Below are 21,437 nucleotides of genomic sequence, written 5' to 3'. Positions count from 1 at the left end.
TTCGGCGAACACATCATACCTTAAAAAGGGTCTGCAATGCATTTTGGTCGGAATAAAAGTATACACACAGAAACTTCATGGTCTTATTAAATAGGCCAACAACAAGCGAGTGCTCCTTTTTTTATGCGCTACATGCTTGTTTGCTGCAACAACAAGCGAGTGCTCCTTTCTTTATGCGCTACATGCTTGTTTGCTGCAACAACAAGCGAGTGCTCCTTTCTTTATGCGCTACATGCTTGTTTGCTGCAACAACAAGCGAGTGCTCCTTTCTTTATGCGCTACATGCTTGTTTGCTGCAACAACAAGCGAGTGCTCCTTTCTTTATGCGCTACATGCTTGTTTGCTGCAACAACAAGCGAGTGCTCCTTTCTTTATGCGCTACATGCTTGTTTGCTGCAACAACAAGCGAGTGCTCCTTTCTTTATGCGCTACATGCTTGTTTGCTGCAACAACAAGCGAGTGCTCCTTTCTTTATGCGCTACATGCTTGTTTGCTGCAACAACAAGCGAGTGCTCCTTTCTTTATGCGCTACATGCTTGTTTGCTGCAACTCACCTCTGAGTGTTGTCACACAATTCTTATATTTAGTGTTCAATTGCGTAATTCATTTTCATGGCAATAGAGTATCACATTCTGACAATACCTAAAGTGACATCTCTTAGTTTCTTAGCAACGGCCCAAGCGTTCAATTACATTTTCCAGTCTGCGGAAAAATGTAACGAGAGACGTCACATGGTATTGTGACATCAGAACGCAATATTTTATAGTGTTCAATTGTTCTTTAAAAGTTGAAATAGTTTAATAAATTTATAAAATGTATATTTGGTTACTATGTCTTTCATTTAATAAGTCTAAATTGTTACAAAAGTGATGACTGTTGTTGTTCGGTATTCTTCCTTTTACATCTGAGTTTAATTATGTGCTTAAAGTTTTCGGACTCACATGTGTATGGAAAAGATATTAAGATTTACAAATACGGGGGAAAACTTAATTTGTTATTTTTTAAATCACTATACATTTGTTATTTGCCAATAAGATGAATTGTTGTTCTGTATCTGTATTATAGCCAGAAAAGATTAGATTTTTAATTTCTGTAGATTTTGTGTATCTAATTTTTAATAGTAGTTAATAGCTATTTTATGTAGATTTGTAATAGGCCAATAATAGTCAAATGATGTAGATTTTTAATAGCTCAATAATAGCCATTTTATGTAGATTTTTAGTAGACAAATAATAGCCGTTTTTAAGTAGATTTTCAGTAGACAAATAATAGCCTTTTTTAAGTAGAATTTGAATAGGCCAATAATAGCCAAATAATGTAGATTTTCAGTAGACAAATAATAGCCATTTTTAAGTAGATTTTTAATAGCCCATAATAGCCAAATAATGTAGATTTTCAGTAGACAAATAATAGCCATTTTATGTAGATTTTTAATAGCCCAATAATAGGCAAATAATGTAGATTTTTAGTAGCTGAATAATAGCCAATTATTTAGTAGATTTTTAATAGCATATTAATAGCCAAATAATGTAGATTTTTTATGTGGGAGGGCGGTATTTACTGAACTATATTATGCCGCGGATGTATTTTTGGTACTGTACTATACAAGGTTTCAGCGTAGTTCACCGGCGATAGAAGCTAGAGTAAGAGAAGGGTATTATGATGTATGGTCATTCACACGTGTGTGCATACCGTAGGTATGCTAGTTACAGAACATGGCGGCGGAATGGGACGTTCCCGTTCTTGTAATTGATAGTGTTATTTTACTACTGTATAAGGTAAATAATGATAGGTTTATGGATAGATATGATATGAAGAATTTGAGATTGGTTTGCTCGGAGCCGGTGAACTTCCATTTATTTGACAGATGACTCAAGGGGTTTGGTTTGGGTTTGACTGAAATGTATTCATGTACATTGTTTATGTTGTGCTTAATTCTTCGTATATGCTGATTGGTAAACATCTGTATATGAATGTCAATCGATCCAGATACTGTTGTAATTATATTGAACATCTGTATATATGAATGTGAATCGATGTTCCAGATATAGTTGTACTTATTGAACATCTGTATATATGAATGTGAATCGATGTTCCAGATAGAGTTGTACTTATATTGAACACGCGTATTATATATGAATGTGAATCAATGTTCCAGATACGATGTAATGATAATATTATTAAACATGTATGTATGAATGTGACTTGATGTTCCAGATAACAAATTATATCGAATGAAGCAAAGAACCCGTCTGTGATTTTATTTGTATGCAGTCTCCTACCGCATTAATAAATAAATAATAGCCATTTTATGTATATTTTTATTAGCGGTTTAATTAGTAGATTTTTAATAGCCCATAAATAGCAAATTAATGTAGATTTTTAAAAGCCAAATAATAGCCAATTAAGAGTCCGTTCTAGATAGATTATTGATAGCCTAATAATAGTTGTATTTAGTAGGTGTTAAATATTTTTATATAGTTTATTTTATATCATTGTTGTTACTTTGGGAGTACGGAACCTGAACTCTTGTTATAGTGATTAGGTTCACTTTTAGGTTCCTGCCTACTCCCTTAGTTTCTGTGTTTTGTTTGTTTGTAACTGGTTTTTGGCAATAAATACTAATAATAATAATAATATCATCGCGAAATATGCTAATGAGGCAAAAATCTTTTAACAACTATAAAAAATCCATCAAATATGTATCTACTATTAGGTGATAAATAGGCGACAGCTCTATATCTACTAAGCCGGATAGACTATAAGGCTAACGGCTATAGAGCCATATCTACTAAGACTTTTTGTTATGGGCTGGCTTTATTACAGGCAACAGAACTTGGAAGCCCGGGAGCCAGCCAACCAAGTGGCATAGCCGCAAGCCCGGAACCCAGCCAATCAAGTGCCATAGCCGCAACCGGAGCCAAGTGAAATCAGGGCTGCAAATTAAGGGGTATTTGGTCGCATTTGCGACCTAATTTTTCTGTTTGCGACTAAAGAAACAGAATAGGTCGCGCATAGCGCGACAAGATCGTCTGCTTGTGCGAGTTGTTTCAAATTGAAGTTAGTGTTTGAAATAGGGAAAGCACACCTGTGTTGTAATTTAATCTCTCTACTACGGAAGGCTCAGGAGTTTCCACTAGTCACCGCCGCCGCAAAGGAGTTAGGTTCATTCAAGCGTACAAAGCCCCTAAACATTTTACACTCGTTGTGATTGGAAGTTCGTCCATTTATTGCATCACACAAAAGGACACCAAACACACAGCACCGTGTGACGCGCGGACGACACAAACCTCGTGGAAAATCACCTCCGTTTTAAAGAAGGAATATAAAAAAACAATTGTACCGCCGTACACAGAAGTTAGCCAGGGCGGGCGCGGCAGATACAAAGGATTGTCGCCGCGCAGCCATCAGCATTTTTAGGCAGTATAATATATATAATAATATCTATTCATTATATAGATTAAACAGCAGTATTATTTATCGGTAGATTTAATACTTTATTCCAGATTCTGATTATCGAAAATTATATATCAGAGAAAATACCGCAACTTTCCTACGAAGTAGCTTCGTAGATAAAACAGGCTACGTTGTTGGCTTCGTTAGTAACCTCAATAAACAACCTCACGATGTTCTTAGTAAGTAACAAGGTGTGAAAATTATTATTTGATGTGTTAATTTTGACTGGCGGAGGAGGACCAATTTGTACATTACTAAGAAATATATAATATAATATTTTTTATTCGTAGATGTTTCATTCGTGTGTTTTTTTACTCTCAGCGGCGAATATAAATTTCCCACAATGTAAACGTAGAGACACGATCTAACACAATGAACTATGCCAAGTAATAAAAATACTTATAGCGAACGTCCAGTCGATCCAAAAACATATGCAAACAAAAATATCGTAAAAAATTCATTCTAAATATAGTATCAGAACAGGGAGTTGTAAAATAAGACTCCCTGATCAGAACGTTCAATCGGTCGCTCAAAAAGACTGCCGATAGAAGACCGTAATTAATACAGACCTAGTTTTTTGGTCACATGTCATGAAATGCGATACTCTGTGTTTTACCACCGCAAACCTCTCGCGTGGCTACAAAACAGAGTACAGTACTTGTACCTGAATTTTGCGTCACATGAAACGTAATACAGCTCTAAACTGTTCCCACGATTCGCACGTTTTTCCCCTCCAAATTCTGGTCGGGCCTTTTATCGTAATATAATAATTTACAAAGGCCTATGTTAAATCTTAACATGGAATATATATTTATTTTGCATATATTTTGTTGGTGTCCTAGCCAAGGTGTTGTTGTTTTTATAATTCGTTAAAAACCAAGGTAGGGTTGAATGGCCGGATTGAATCATGTAGGCCGCCGAAACTCTCTCTGCGTGAGTTGAGGGCCTCGGGTCCGATGTCGTCTCGTCGGCGGATGTCCTGCCAAATTAGGACAACCGATGTGTAGGGCGGCTACAAAAATTAACGTCTTCTAGGATTTTAATTAGCCAACAATACATGTTTGTTTCCATTGTTCATGCTCCTATTAAAGGCGATGACATTGGTGTATCGACGCATAGATATTATCATAAACAACAATACATCGTAGGCAACGAACAGTACTTTGTAAATTGCAGGATACGTTTAGAGAACAATGACCTACGATCTATTTACGCGTAGGCTACGAAAGGTTACATACAAACCAGTAATTTCTTTCTGTACCGTAAAAAGAATAGATCTTGCGTGAATATAAGTGGCGCATCAGAACCAGTGCCTAAAATGTGCATAACCCAATTTATGAGCTCAGAAATCGATTGAAACAACCTATAATTACTTAAAAATCCCCCCCCCCCGCGCTGGGGGGGGGGGGGGGGCTCTCATTTTTATACACTTCCCCCCCCCCCCCCCCCCCCCAACTACTAAAAACGGATCTGTGCGGAATGGGGTTTGAGGGAAAGGGGTTAGTTGGTCGATGAAAAGGTGCTACTAAAAAAATTGGTGGTGCTACCAAAAATTATTATGAGCCATCATACAAATTTGATAGTGCTACCAAGTAAAAAAGTTAATTTGCAGCCCTGGAAATAGCTTTGAAAAAGGTATAAATAGGTATAAATAACTATTAAAATATTGCATCATAGTAAAATATGTACTAATGATACTTTACATTACTAATCAGTTTGTTAGGTGTACTTTAAGTGTCAAACCTTACCGAAAAGATTGGTGTTTAACAAAATGGTTTGATAAATGTATATGTACTTGCGTTTGCTCACATCTAATAGTATTAAAATATAAAGGATTTCAAAAAAGTTTGTACTTTTTTGTTCAATTTGAACAACATTTACAACATGTACTTGCTCACAATCATTGCTAACAAAATAAAATTATGAGTTAAAATAACTATTGTGAGGCATTTGATAAACATGCAAACTGCCTTAAAATGTCTGGACTATTCTCATCATCAGAATAGAAAACAACCTAGAGTAATTATTTACCATTGTTTGTTTGTTTGTTTTTAATTCTTGCTCATATAAAAATAGCAATTGTAGAAAAATATACATCAAAAGTCGCCGACTTAAAAAACAACAAATTCAGAACAAAGGGGAGAGTTTGTGCATTAAATTAAAAATAGTCGGAAGCAGAAAGGTGATATCGTGGTCCCTTTCCTAGGACAAATCTAATGACCTTATTTTGGACATGTTGGAGTTTGGAGACATACAATTTAAAAATACCACAGTACCAAGAGCAACAGCAATAGTCTATAAGACATAGAGCCGCCAAAGCAGATGCCAATCTCTTTGTTTTAAGATCAAGGCGGCTAGCAGATCTATATAGAAATTTGAGTCTCGAGTTGACCTTTTTGAGGATATGCGAACATATTACCTCCCCCGACAGATTTTGGTCCAAGTAAACTACAGATTGTTTTGCTTTGATAGTTGAATTACAAATTTTGATAGATGCATTCTTAGTATACTTCGTTTTAGAGTTTGAGCAAAAGATAATAAATTCCGTTTTGTCCATATGAAGGGACAATTTATTGTTTATAAGCCATCTTTGGCAATTTTCATTGTTCTTTTTTAATTCTGCTTTGACCACATCCATGTCCCTATGTGACACTAGCAAAGCACTATCAGCAGCATACTGCAACAACTTGCAGTCAACTGATGAAGGCATGTCGTTCATTTAACACAAGAAGAGCAAAGGCCCTAAAGCCTGTTTTCCTGTCGACGTTGAAATACGTTGAGTTGCGTTGAATCGAGATTTTACTGGAAAAGAACTGTCTTTACGTCGTCATTGTACATTTCCTTGAAATTTCAACAATTTACAGGAAAAAGGGTAATTTTCGACGCTGAAAATCGTTGAAACAAATTAACGATTACGATCGTTGAAGTTGAACTCGGTACAACTTCAACGACACGATCGTTAAAACTGACCAATCAAATGGTTCGCAAATTACGTCATTCGATCGTTGAAACTGACCAATCAAGTGGTTAACAAATTACATAATCTTTGTTGATAAACAGAGGATCTATACGTACATTTTTTTCGTCGCGCGATAATTTAAATTGACAACATGTAAGTCAAAACATTTTAATTTGTTTCCAGTTTGTTAACGTTTTGTAGGTCTGTGCAATGTAAGCTAACCAGGCCTATGTTGGCTTGGCCAGGCACTACTATCTATTATTTATAGTATATAATATAGGCAAGAAGGCTTAGCAAGCTAGAGGCCCTGCTCTAAGCAAGGCTAGAGTAGTAGGAAGGATAGGCCTAGTAGCTAATGTAGTAGAGTAGAAGGCTTAGCAAGCTAGAGGCCCTGCTCTAAGCTAGGCTAGAGTAGTAGGAAGGATAGAATACAGGTCAACCCGTACCCATGCCAACTCGTACCCACCAACTCGTACCCAAATTTTGGCTTACTCGTACCCAAAATTTTGGCTGACCCGTACCCATCATTGGCTGACCCGTACCCATCATTGGCTGGCCCGTACCCAAGTTTAATGCTATTTAAAGTATATTTATATTACATTTAAACCCAGTTTTATTAAATTTTTAGATACCAATCATATGTTCGATATTATAATGGCAAAAACTATTGACCTAAAATGTATAATAATATGTACAGACTCGTACGTAAAAAGCACAGCTTTCATCGTATTTGCGTACGTCGTATTTGGTAAAGTTAATACTTGAGGGCGCTGTTTTATATGGCTCTGTGGAAGATGTCAGTGGTCGGCTGTGCTGCATTCTATTTTTTTTTCATTTATGAGTTATTAATCTATTATTTTCTACGAATAGTAGTACACGGAAATTGAAATACCCACTAGTCTGTGATGATGAAAACTTGAATTATTAAAAGTAAACATAAATATCTTTTATACATAATTTGTATTTTCATTTTATTTTACAGATAATGAAGTAATGTGCTTTTTGAAAATCGTTTTAAAACGAATGGTTTTTGTTGTTTTGTTTTGCAAGTTTTGGAAAATATTAAACTGTTTTAACATTTCGAAAATATTTAATACATTTTTAAATAGTCACTCGTATTTTAAAATCACGAAACTATTTAAGTGGATACCAGCCTCATTGCTGCTATGAGCATTTAGTAGTAGATTAGATTATGCCGTTTATCTAGTATACAATGACGGATGTGAGAGTAATAATAAAAGGTAACTACTGTACTAACCTCCAATAATTTAACATTTAATTACAAACGACGACATTTGCTGTTATTACCTTTTCATTTTATAATGATTATTACTGTATTATTATGACTAAAAACCGAAATAAATACTACTAAAACTTAAAAAAATCATCTTATCGCTGACAGATACGTAAGAACTCAGACACGTGTAGGTAGGCCTTCAGAACGTTTATATTATTTTAGTAAATAAGACGACATCCGTTGCCATGGAAAAACGATCGTAGTTCATTTCATTTGTCTTATTTGACACATTATAGAATGCGTATTTTTTTTTAAAAAAGGGAATCCCTCGTCAGCAAAAACACGTAGCTGTAAGTTATTGAGGAAATATCTACCAAAAATGTTTAATTACCGTAAACAAACAGATAATTTTACTGAATTATTTAAGAAAAAAAATAAATAGAAAACGATCATACGCCACATTGAACCTTTTGGACACACTACAAATGGACCCGTACAAATGCGTTTTTTTTTTTAATAATAAAGAGGAATCCCCATTCAGCAAAAACACGTAGCTGTTATAGAAGAAAATCTGCCAAAATGTTTAATTGCCTTAGGCTACAGTACGACAGTACGTGTATATGATCATTTCACTGAATTATTAATAAATAAAATATATGGAAAATGATCATACGTCATTACTAAGTCGTCTCTTTGACGCCGGCCCTATAAATGCGTGTTTTTTATAATAAAAGGTTAATCCCGGTCAGAAAAAACACGTAACACGAAATCTACGAGTAATTCGACCCCATAGCCCGGCAGGCTTTTCGCTTAAAACAGGGTGTTGTTAAAATATTTTTTTATTAATTAATGTTCTCTTACGTAAATAAAAAAGACACACAATCAGAATTTTTAACTTTTATACAATCAGAATTTTTAACTTTTATACAATCAGAATTTAACTTTTATACAATCAGAATTTTTAACTTTTATACATTCATAATTTTTAACTTTTATTCAATCAGAATTTTTAACTTTTATACAATCAGAATTTTTAACTTTTACACAATCAGATTGTTCAGATAGCAATTGCATTTTTATAACACTTTTGTTAACATTTTATTATACCTTATTTTTCTATGTATTTTTCTAAATTTGTTAAATGTCGGTTTTATTGTATCGTTCAAGTTGACAGGGGCTGGTCAAGCACATCACAAGATGACAGTTTTACACTTTTGCTTTTCCGCTACTCTCCTGTTATACTTATATGTTTGTTTTTTTGCTATGTAGAAAGATTGAAAATAAAATAAATAAAATAAAATAAACATACGTTTATAAAACTATAATACTAGATTTAAATAAATGTTAACAAATATATGCCTAATTAAACGAAGTCTACAATCAAATCAATGGTCATTTTTATTAGCACACATTTCACCGAGACCTGTATGTAAAATAAAAAAACAATTTAAATATAAAAATATTCATACGGCAAAAGCATACCACTAGTTTTACGCCGATCAAATCATTACAAGTAATTATTCAAATTGGGTACGAGTAGGCCAAATAATGGGTACGAGTAAGCCAAAAATGGGTACGGGTAAGCCAAAAAATGGGTACGAGTAAGCCAAATACTTGGGTACGAGTAAGCCAAATATTTAGGTACGAGTTGGCATGGGTACGGGTTGGTTTGGGTACGGGTTAGCCAAAGTGGGTACGAGTTGACCAATTATTTGGGTACGGGTTAGCCAAGTTGGGTACGAGTTGGCATGGGTACGGGTTGGTTTGGGTACGGGTTGACCAGCACCCGGAAGGATAGGCCTAGTAGCTAATGTAGTAGAGTAGAAGGCTTAGCAAGCTAGAGGCCCTGCTCTAAGCAAGGCTAGAGTAGTAGGAAGGATAGGGGGTGTCACGAAACCTCAGACCACGAAAGCTCAGACCCCCTAAGACCTAAGATCACGAAAGCTAAGACCCAACACCTAAGATTACAAATACTAAGATATACTACAGCTTAAAAACAATACTTGTTTATCCATACATAATTTTAAACACAGTAGGTTTCATTTATTACCATAAATATAATTTAATACTACCGCAAAACATAGATAAACTCACATTATTTTCGCCCGTTGAGTAAATGTATATTTTTTCTTTACAACAAACAAACTTGACGGGTTGTTTGTTGGTATATATTTACTCCATTGTGTTGGTTCAGAGGATGTTTTTCTTACGCACCTGCCTTTCTTGTATTTTGACTCCAAATTTGTTGACTAACTTTATCCTGAACACCACACTTTAAAATTAGGACTTATAAGTACTTTCAGAAGGAGAAACACATAATAACAAATAAATAAATCCTTTAAATTGATGATTTTACAGATGTGTTTCTTTGTATACTGTAATGTAACTCCTCGAGGTCCCCATGCTCAATGTTTTTGTTTCTATGGAGCGCCAAAAGAGCAACAATAATAGTACAAGTATAAATACAGAAAGAAAACGAAACAAAAAAACTTATCATGATTTTTAAATTAAAATTTATTTGCCAGTATTTATTTCTTCGTACTTGCATGATTATACTATTATCATTACAATTTTAATTTTACATTGTTCCATCCACACTGTAGATGGACTCCACAGAGTTTTCAGCCCTCTATATAATTTTTGCTCTTTTGACGTTCCATAGAAACAAAAACATTGAACATGGCCCATGGGGTAGGCCTACTGTACTGTAGGCTAGTCATTTTGTGTGCGAGAAAAACGTCTGTAAAATCATCAATTTAAAAATGTATTTGTTACTTTTTATGTGATTCTTTTTCATGAAAGTGCCAATTCTAAGGTGTGGTATTCAGAATAAATGTTAGGAGTTAAAATACAAGGCAGGTGCGAAAGATAAATATTTGTAATCTTAGGTGTTGGGTCTTAGCTTTCGTGATCTTAGGTCTTAGGGGGTCTGAGCTTTCGTGGTCTGAGGTTTCGTGACACCCGAAGGATAGGCCTAGTAGCTAATGTAGTAGAGTAGAAGGCTTAGCAAGCTAGAGGCCCTGCTCTAAGCTAGGCTAGAGTAGTAGGAAGGATAGGCCTAGTAGCTAATGTAGTAGAGTAGAAGGCTTAGCAAGCTAGAGGCCCTGCTCTAAGCTAGGCTAGAGTAGTAGGAAGGATAGGCCTAGTAGCTAATGTAGTAGAGTAGAAGGCTTAGCAAGCTAGAGGCCCTGCTCTAAGCTAGGCTAGAGTAGTAGGAAGGATAGGCCTAGTAGCTAATGTAGTAGAGTAGAAGGCTTAGCAAGCTAGAGGCCCTGCTCTAAGCTAGGCTAGAGTAGTAGGAAGGATAGGCCTAGTAGCTAATGTAGTAGAGTAGAAGGCTTAGCAAGCTAGAGGCCCTGCTCTAAGCTAGGCTAGAGTAGTAGGAAGGATAGGCCTAGTAGCTAATGTAGTAGAGTAGAAGGCTTAGCAAGCTAGAGGCCCTGCTCTAAGCTAGGCTAGAGTAGTAGGAAGGATAGGCCTAGTAGCTAATGTAGTAGAGTAGAAGGCTTAGCAAGCTAGAGGCCCTGCTCTAAGCAAGGCTAGAGTAGTAGGAAGGATAGGCCTAGTAGCTAATGTAGTAGAGTAGACCTAAGACTAGCTAGTACCTACCGTATATTTTGGTGTATAAGTCGCACCTGTGTATAAGTCGCACCCCCTAAATGAGAGTAAAATATTGGTACATATTTCTACAGAAAGTCAACATGAGGAAGATGCAATAATTAATGAAGATGGTAAGCGATTAAGTTTTTTTACTATTTACCTGTACAACTACAAGACCATTTACCAAATCCTATAGTACACTTTAAATTTAACTTGATTTTTCAGTATCAGAAACTGAAGAGGAAATTGATATGGATCGTTGTGAGTGCATTATGAATACAGTTAATTAACAGCAACAATTAAACCATAAAATAGTTATTACAGTATTTAACCTCAATATATACATTGCTAAAATAATTTTAATTAATAAATTCATGTTATGAAGATGATGCTGATGACACTGACCCTGAACAAGATGCTGATCATACTGTATCAACTATGCACAGTGTTGATGTTATGAAGATGATGCTGATGACACTGACCCTGAACAAGATGCTGATCATACTGTATCAACTATGCACAGTGTTGATGTTATGAAGATGATGCTGATGACACTGACCCTGAACAAGATGCTGATCATACTGTATCAACTATGCACAGTGTTGATGTTATGAGGATGATGCTGATGACACTGACCCTGAACAAGATGCTGATCATACTGTATCAACTATGCACAGTGTTGATGTTATGAAGATGATGCTGATGACACTGACCCTGAACAACAAGATGCTGATCATACTGTATCAACTATGCACAGTGTTGATGAATTTCAAGGTTAGAACAAAACAACTTAATATCGTACAGTATCTAAGTCTACCATTAAAATAAACAATAAAGATTATTAATTCAAATCTAAAATCTTAAATTAATGTATTAACTTATGTAATTATAAACAAATACAATCACAGTAATTGACAGTTTTATATCTTTAAATTCTTTTCTGAGGTAATTTGGTTTTAACAATTTGTACAATTAATTAATACTACCGTAGTACTTATCATTTAATCCAAGGTGAAGTTGTGCTAATTGAAGATACCGTTACTCCCACTGCAGCCACTCCTAAAAAACCTAAGTACAATGTGGACCAAAGAAGTAATATTAAGAAAGGTCAGCCTGCTTTAATATACAGTACCTACATGTTGTAATGTTATTTAAACTCTTAATAAATATTGTGATCTTATGTCGCTTCATTATGCATCTTTCATTTACTAATCATATCCTTATACTAACCTAATACACATTTAGTCATTTTACTGTATAAATATAAAAATTAAAATGCATTGTTTGTAGTAAGTATGTTGAAATATATGTGGCTATTAAAATATACCATTTATATTATCATTCTTAGAGAGAAAACCTTGGGCCAAGAAGAGAACACTTCTAAAGGTATTTAAATGATTGATAAAAAACCCCTTGTTTTATTTATGTCGGTTTTTACTGTAACTGTCATGCATAAATACTGTATAAAAAAATTTAATTTGTACCTTGTAAAAATTCTCCCATTTAACAAAAATGTTGAATTGTCTCATTCAGAATGAAACTGGAAATCTGACAGAATATGAACAGGCTGTCATTGATTTCGTGAAACAACCAGAACCAGAACCGGACCGTATTAGTAATTTTTGTAAGTGGTTGGAAGCCGAAATAAGAAACAGAGATGAAGCGAGTCAGAGAACAGTGATGAAACATATCACTTCCTTAATTTTTGAAAATTAATTGTAAGAATATTAATATTAGATTTTTAAATTACATACAGTACCTAAGGAGTTAGAAAAATCAACTATTTATTGCTCCAATTTAATTTTATTCATATTAATTAATTACCAAGCTAAATATTGTGCAGTTCACACATCAATTACTGTCCCACAGTCTCTGATGATCTTGTCCTACAGTATTTACCCGCGTCTTTAAATGGGGCTTAATTAGTTGGTTCAAGTGGTCAAACCTCTCAGACAACCTGAAAAATCTAATCATTTTCTGATGTGGTCCTGCAAATAAATATGACAAGTTTCAGTAGAATGAGCTGAAATCTAAGCTCATAACCATGCTAAAATAGTATTACTAATGTCAGCAGTGTTACACCTCACAAAGCATTTCTTTAGCAGAACACCATATTTCCATACCTTGAAATTGTGCAAAAAGAAGTCAACAGAAAAAAAGGGTAACAATTATAATTTCACCCAATAAATAAATCATGAGAAACATGTAGTGATTTGCATACCCTTTTCATAATAATAACGGTTTACTAAATTTTAGAATTAATCAAAGTTAGCATTGCAAAAGAAAATATCTGTCGAACAAAGGCTGACAGTATGCATGAGGCAAGTATCAAACAACGCAAAACTGAACACTGGGACAAAGAAATGCCATACAGTATACAAATGAGAAATTGATGACCAATTACATGTTTACAATTCTTAAAATAGTAGGTTTATTCTTTGAAGACTGCACCTACTAGATGCACAACACAGAACCAGTTTCAGTTTTACCTTCTTATAATAGTAATAAAGCATAGATGTGCAGAGTGATCCCAAAATGAAGACAGAGAAAATATAAATGTGCAGAGTAATGATAATTACTGAAATGTAAACGAAAACACTAGAATGTGACAACTAATAATAGCACCAAAGAAAGGTATTTACTTTAACATATCTTTATTTGATTGAATTATTGAAATATTTTACCGTAAAAATAGTATTTTAATCTGTTCTTTTATTTTTTTAAATAGAAAAATGTCCTTCCAACATGCAAGGCATCCCGTAAGAAAAGTTGTATTCAAAAAATTGATGATAAGCTTCTGGAAAATGTCATACAGGCAAAGAAATGCCTACATAGTCGCACACTACTAACGGACAGAGCCTGTTCAAAAGAAAAAAATATCACCTAAATACCTACCACACAATTGGACACTGAATGTTTGCCAAACAATTTTTTTTAGAACTAGTATAGGATGCTCTAAGTAAAATTACATACACACCAGAATATAAAAACAACAAAAAAGTGTTTGTCTCAAAACAAAAACCTGTTTTATACTCATTAATGTACTATAGTATTAACATTAATTTCACTATCAATAGATCATGAAAAGAAGGGTTACAATGGCTCAAATGGCCAGGTGTATTAAAACTTGTTATTACTACAAGCACTTTTGAAGATCAAAAGAACTATGTCTGAGGAAAACACTGATAATGATAGGTTTGATTTGCAGGCAGCTTCAATGCAAGACATTGAGGATTGGGGAGAGGCAGCATAAAAGAAAATGTTAATAGGCCCTAAGTTTCCTACTTTATTTGAAAGAATATTTTTGCAATAAATACTTTACATAGCGTATATTAAGCATTTCATTCTTTATTTCGTTCTTAAATTTAAAATATCTCTCACTGCATTCTCACAGGAGTGGTCAATAATAAATTTACTACTCATCAAAAGTCAAAAGACTGGTTTAACATACTCTTATAGATTATACTGACTATTGGAAGCGTAGTCTGCTAAAATGTTGCATAACAACATTTTGTTGTAGGTATTAACTTGTGTAGGTTATGTTGGTAATGTAGGCAACAATTCTAGCTATGCCTGTGTGAATGCAGATCAGAGTGGTACATCAGGGTACATCAATTCAACATGTGGAACCAATTCCTGTTATTGTAGACTTAGGTTCAGATTATAATGAGATAATAATAGTATACTATTACTAGTATATGAAGAGTGGTAGTATTTGTCAGATTTACACTATTCTGTTTAGGGCAAATGAGTGTCTCCCTTAAAACCACATGACATGTCACCTTCTGTAATACAACTGAAAAGTCAAATTCAAAGCTTCTGGTCTACTACTATTAGATCAGGTTAACAAAGATAGCCAAAAGAACCTTATGTGATGCCAATAGGTACCAATTGAAGGCAAACAAAGGATTTTTTTTAAATGTACCCTGGTGCTTTATTTTATCAATTTTGTTGAAACTTCAATGATCCTCTTTGAAATCATTTTATCTGGATTAAAATGATTATATATACAAGTGACATTCTTTTTTGTTGATCCAATAACTACGAAAACCAATATTTACAAAAAAAACTACTTATATTACTACTACACTTTGAAAAAATTCACTGTTTTAGTAGACTGTAGATGTTACAATGTGATTTGATTGTCCTTTTTTGTGTGTGGTTGAGTTGAATTACATAGATTGGGTGATGGCTGATTTCTGACTGATTTTCATTTTTTGTGTGTGGTTGAGTTGAATTACATAGATTGGGTGATGGCTGATTTCTGACTGATTTTCCTTTTTTGTGTGTGGTTGAGTTGAATTACATAGATTGGGTGATGGCTGATTTCTGACTGATTTTCCTTTTTTGTGTGTGGTTGAGTTGAATTACATAGATTGGGTGATGGCTGATTTCTGACTGATTTTCCTTTTTTGTGTGTGGTTGAGTTGAATTACATAGATTGGGTGATGGCTGATTTCTGACTGATTTGACTTTTGATTCGAGTTTGACTGAATTTTTCCTTTTTAGGTTTATAGCAGCCATATTCTTTGGATTAAATAATATCTCATCAATATAATAAGTATTTTGAATGCTCTAAAGCATCTAAATACTGGTTAACAGAATTTTGTTTCCTTTCCTCTTTCATCTCCATTTTTTATTGTATCTATTTTTCTATGATATAGTCTGATTATTGAAAGCCAACAATTTCATCCTTCATTGGTATAGGTTTGCAGACCGAAGACACACAGTAAGAAAACACAGTAGTAAAAACAATGTTACTGTAGTGGATGCATACTTAGTTTCCTGGTTTTGCCCAGCTGACGTTATATCTACTACTACTATTATTTGTTTCTCCTTCTTACAACAAACTTTCATTCCTATTGTTAAATCAGTCTCATTTTCATTTATTTTTGGATGATTTATACAGTATGTTGATCTTGTTGATAGCAGCAAATATTTTTAGTCAATTGTGACATAACATGGCTACAATTAACTATGTTATTGCTATTGATTTATATGTAGTTGTATAGTATTTTCAGTTTCTTTCAGTATGCAGTTCACTCTCGGTAATCCAGTAAAAACTTCAGAGTCAATTTTAGAAATCCTGCTAGCATTTTCAGCTACTACTCAATAATAATTTTTTACTTGCCCTTGGTATGTCTGGACTAATAGTACTTGAAGAGATCCACTCTGTATAAACATATATTCAGCCAGTTGGTTTAGTTCAGTAAAGTGTAATGGGTCGTAGAATGATTCAAACAAAGTTTAATCTTGTATGCTGATGATGTTGTTCTACTCATTCCATGAAGAAATGTTTGTTTAATATCAGGCTCACTGTGGACTTCCCACTATACTATCACTTTCTTTTGTCTGTATAGTTTTCAGTTAAAGCGGAAGTAACTAGTATTCAATACCTTTTTAATAGCTATGATGTCTTCTGCTTGGAGATTTGTTCTTGTTTGAGGAAGGTTCAAAATGTTTGCAAGTAATTTTGATTTGTTCATTTTCAAAGTCTCTCGTCTTAACTGCTTAATGAGAAAAAAGGGAAGAACAATTATAACAAGAATTCTAGAAAAACCAGTCAGATATCCAAAAGAACAGGCATCCGTCAGGTCATTGCAGATAACCATTTCTATCTTTAAATTTCGCTTGTTGAGCAAAATTATAGAGATTTTTTGATAAAATTTGTGTATATTGTTGATTCTACATTTATCAGAAAGTTTAAGCTATTATTTTTTTGTACTTTTGATAAATCTGCTATTTCACAGAACATGCAATTCAACTCAACAACACTAATCTATCCGGATTAGCAAAAACTACAGGGATGATGGAAGATGTTAATGATGTGATGAAACACAATGCTCTCAACAATAAGGTGACATCAGACCAGACTGTAAAAAAACATCAACAGTCTAACTTTGTAAAACATGTGAGAGACATACAGTAGTACAGTAATTTAAGTAGTTTCATTGTTTTTGTTAAAATGTATTCTTTTAACATTTTGTGTTAACTGTACTTTATGTATGTTAATTTAAGTAAGTTATACTACTCACTATGTAAAATTGATGGATCTGTTGATATTTTTTTTGATTCCCTTGCTTGTTTCCGTCACAAGGTTTTGTCTAATGTCAGTAATATTTAAATGTTGTCTTGTTATCTGTTGATTTTTGCTTGTATAATATGTTATATTTTACGACTTTCAACTCTGTTAATGGTGACGTTTGGTCACTGTAGGGTGATGATGAAATAAAATTAAAAAAAAAAAAAAAAAAAATATTTTATTGTACTTTTTGGTTCAGTTCAACCAAAAAGAATGTCGCTTGTATTTTATTTCAATGGTGCTGCATTTCTTTTGGTGCAGATACTTCTGAAGAATAATTAAATTAATATTCAAATCTAAAAAGTAAAAACAGATATCAATATACCTCATAGTAATTGCTGTTTTTATTGGGTTTTTTTCCCAAAGGCAAAGACTGACTGTAAAATTCTAAAATCAATTTCACCTTAAACTTCACATTATTGCATCACAGGCCTACACTTGCATCCAATATTTGCACACACATTTCAGTGTCGTACTAGTGACAAGGTCAAACCTACTTTTTGGTGTGGGGAGAAAGGCACACTATCAGGGCCGTACGCAGGGAGGTGCAACGGGTGCTCCCCCACCCCCCCCCCCCCCCATCTGGATCTTGTTTATTCAAAATAATTGTAAAAGAAATTATAGTCATTCAGTAATTTTTTTACCAACCAGGTACAGTATCACAAAAAATAAAGTGAGCAATATTGTACCGCGTGCCAACACACACTGTAGCGTTAGATGGCGCGGCATGTACAAACAAGTGAACAGCAAATAAAGTGAACAATATTGTACCGCGTCCATAGTTAGCCTGTTTACGAGTTGTATGCATCGTAGGCTAATCATCAATGGTCATTTATTACAATTATTATCATTATGGGTCGAAAGAACAAATTGAACAGAAAAGAAAAGCAGCTGCTAAAAAATTTCTTTGGAACAGTGGATGAGTAAGACTAAGAGAGGAAGAAGAAGAAGGTGAATCGAATGAGACGCAAAAAGAAACACATGCCGTGGCAGTTGGGGAGCATGATATTGTTAACATTTTATACGAAAGAAACTTAGAAGCCATATTTATGTGCCAGGTAGACCAATGAAATTAACCAACTTGCACTAACGGCCAGGGCTTCCTGGACCCTGACTGGGAGCCCTTGGCGGCTCCCTGGCCCCCAGCCAATGGTTTCACGCTTCATTTGCAAAGTACTCAATATTATGAAAATGGTCCAAAATATATTAATCCGTACCCACCCATATAAAATCCTGAGTACGGCCCTGCACTGTTCTATATACGTCCCACTTGATGGACAGAATAAAAAAACAGACCCAAGGAAGATGACGACACAGACATTGCTGTAATGGCAGATGGACTAAAGTTCTAGACGTTCCAAGATGCCATGGAGAATTTGTAACAACTGGATGGTAAATGGAGAAAACTCTTGTGCTTGCTAGTGTAGACATTGAACATTGTTGTACAAATTGTGAAACATTTACCATGAAAACATGAGCATTTATACAGTGCTAAACAGCAAGAATAACCTAAATCAAACCTTAATTCCAGTAAAAATGTATCTTTAAATTATAATTTGAAATTATAATTTGTAACTATAAGTTCCCTTTACAGCATTTCATAAACACTTGTTAACTGAAATCGCTTCTCTTAAGATACCATTAAACAGCTGAAAGACAGACAAATAAATTAATGGACCCTCCTACAATCATTAACAGAGGACACAACTGAAAGGGAAATATTCAACAACAATGAATACTGTAGATGACGTTCTTGAACTTGAGGAAAAATTAATGTTGAACAAGATTAATTAGTAAGTAAAATGTGCATGTACAGTATTAACAACCACTGATAGCTGTGACCAATACTGTATAATCCATGCATAAGTATTATTATGCAAGAGTCTTTTTTTAGACCGTAGTTCATTAGCATATGTCATTACGTCGCCTCTGAAGCTAATGATTGGTGCTAAGTTGATCCAGTGGTGTTTGGGTAGAAGTGATTAATGGTATAACAAGGTATTTCAATGATGGATAGCAATGTCAAATCTGTACTTAAATAATGTCAATCTCTCCTGGTTTAATGATGGGAAAGGTCCTAAGGTTAAGCAAAGTGTTCCCCAAGTTCAATAATTCAGTTAGAAAGTTTGCCTCCAAGTAGTGCCACAGCCAAACAACATTCATACTGTACATATCTGACAGTTCAAGAATAGATGGGTAACTCTTTACCTTCTATACAATGGGACTGGCGGTTTCGGGAAGTAACTCTTACACCTGTAGACACATACATTGTTGCACCAGATATGTTGCTTAATATGGTAGCATTCGGAGGGAAACCAGAAGGTTGCAGAAGTATGACATGTAGCTGCAAGAAACTTTGACTCTATTGTACCTATGTGCAGTAAATGCATTGACTTGAATTGCAACAAAATAGCACAAACAATAATGGACAACATTGAAGATGAAACACATACTGCATCCAAGATGATGACTTTAACACAACTTTCTGTTTGCTGGATGGACCATCCATAAATATAATAATTAAGCTTGTGTATCCAAATTATTTTTAGCCTAGGTCTAGTGTCTTTGATTAAACGTTTTAGTTCATTTAGTCTTTCTGCTGCTTTCATATCTCGACTGAGTTTAACAATTGACAAGTGCATAGTCTACGTACAGTAGGCCTATGTTAATGTAATAATAGGCCTAGGCTAGGCATAATAAAACACACTCAAGTATTGTTAGTTATGGTACCCTAGTACACCTTTCTAATCACTTAATACATTTTTTTTATTACCGTTATTTAGAAATGGCTTTTACAGAAGAACAAACCAAACAACTCTTCATTCAGGTAGAAAAAATAGCATCCTCCATAATCTTTCTGACAAGTGGTACAAGGATGTTCAACAAAAAATGATGTGTGGGATGATATTGCTATCACAGTTGGAATTGAATCTGGTAAGCTTCTCAGATTATGCCTCAATGTGTTGTGTAGTTTGACTTATACAAATTGTTTGTATAGATGTAACTCTAAACATACAGTAATATATTTTGTCAAATGTACTTGTTGTTGGATAGAGTGTAAAAGGCAAAAATATATTTATAGTGTGTTCTATAAAATATCTTTATTAATACTGTATCTATAAATGAAATAGAAATTGATTTCCATATATGTCATTTACCGATACAGTATTACTTGTAAAAATACCAAAAGAATGCAATCAACGCAAACTAAATAAAATGTTAATTTGACAGCTAAAGTCACAGTAGAGTAATATCTGGAACTATGCCTATGCACAGAGAGGTATGTATGGTAAAATTTTTAATTCACCTTGATCATTTGCTTGGAAATATGAAAGGTGTAAACACAAGTACAATCTGTTTCTTTTTCAATTGGTAGGAAGAAAGGAACAACATCCATCAGCTCAACAACTACCACAACAAAATCAAGAAGATGAAGATATACCACATACCATATTTATGCAACATGGCTCATTTAGACGATTGTTGAAAGGTTGCCAAGTGTTTGGTGGCGTATACTTTGTAGAGAAGAAAAGCGTGCATTTTGCAACACATCTGGTAAGCGTGGAGCAGATTAATTGGATCTGATCAGAATGGCGATTAATTATGATTATAATTATGAAAGAAATGAGTCACAACAATTTTTATTTTAAAAATAACACAAAAGTAAGAGTAATAGAAAAAAACCATAAAATGACAGTATATAATTATTATGTATGATCAAACGATGGATGAATGAAAGTGACAGTATATAATTATTATGTATGATCAAACGATGGATGAATGAAAATGACAGTATATAATTATTATGTATGATCAAACGATGGATGAATGAAAGTGATAGTAAACCACAAAAGAGAAAAAAAATGTTCAAATAATTTTTCCCATCGTGCATGTATGGAAGTATTGATTATACAATACAAAAACCAAATCAATAATAATACTGTTTATAGTAGAGAGGCCTAATACACAAAAGTCCTCTACACAAAGTTTGGGGGGAATTTTTTAGTACCACTTTTATTCTGACAAGCTAGAACATATTAAAATTTACTGTAAAGATGAAAATAAGTGACCCACGTTATTCAAATTGTTGATGTGATGACATC

The 21,437-nt window shown here is 34.1% G+C and overlaps 1 protein-coding gene and 3 long non-coding RNA genes across 4 annotated transcripts in view; 3 read left to right on the top strand and 1 right to left on the bottom strand.

Moving 5' to 3' along the window:
* The window catches only part of LOC140049363 (uncharacterized), a 423,758-nt gene that overhangs the window by 26,221 nt on the left and 376,100 nt on the right, over positions 1-21,437 (bottom strand). The gene's annotated exons all lie outside the window — the stretch shown is intronic.
* The window catches only part of LOC140049362 (uncharacterized), a 250,627-nt gene that overhangs the window by 32,384 nt on the left and 196,806 nt on the right, over positions 1-21,437 (top strand). The gene's annotated exons all lie outside the window — the stretch shown is intronic.
* Positions 11,222-11,706, top strand: LOC140049149 (uncharacterized). The gene is made up of 3 exons (XR_011845199.1): positions 11,222-11,383; positions 11,478-11,513; positions 11,638-11,706. It is a non-coding gene; the product is annotated as an uncharacterized lncRNA (long non-coding RNA).
* LOC140049148 (uncharacterized) lies at positions 11,952-12,976 on the top strand. Its single transcript, XM_072093965.1, has 4 exons — positions 11,952-12,026; positions 12,264-12,359; positions 12,601-12,638; positions 12,786-12,976. The coding sequence occupies exons 1-4, from the start codon at positions 12,002-12,004 to the stop codon at positions 12,966-12,968; spliced, it is 342 nt and encodes a 113-aa protein (XP_071950066.1). The 5' UTR covers positions 11,952-12,001; the 3' UTR covers positions 12,969-12,976.

Source organism: Antedon mediterranea, chromosome 5 (assembly GCF_964355755.1).
Source record: "Antedon mediterranea chromosome 5, ecAntMedi1.1, whole genome shotgun sequence".
In the NCBI taxonomy this organism is placed as follows: domain Eukaryota; kingdom Metazoa; phylum Echinodermata; class Crinoidea; order Comatulida; family Antedonidae; genus Antedon; species Antedon mediterranea.
Note: the sequence above shows the minus strand (reverse complement) of the source record. Positions and strands in the feature narration are given on the sequence as shown.

Excerpts from the sequence above, each read along its gene's own strand:
- LOC140049148 (XM_072093965.1), top strand. The coding sequence starts at position 12,002 with ATGCACAGTGTTGATGAATTTCAAG. Across the intron at positions 12,360-12,600 it reads AAGAAGTAATATTAAGAAAG|AGAGAAAACCTTGGGCCAAG; the intron begins GTCAGCCTGCTT and ends TATCATTCTTAG. Across the intron at positions 12,639-12,785 it reads AGAAGAGAACACTTCTAAAG|AATGAAACTGGAAATCTGAC; the intron begins GTATTTAAATGA and ends TGTCTCATTCAG.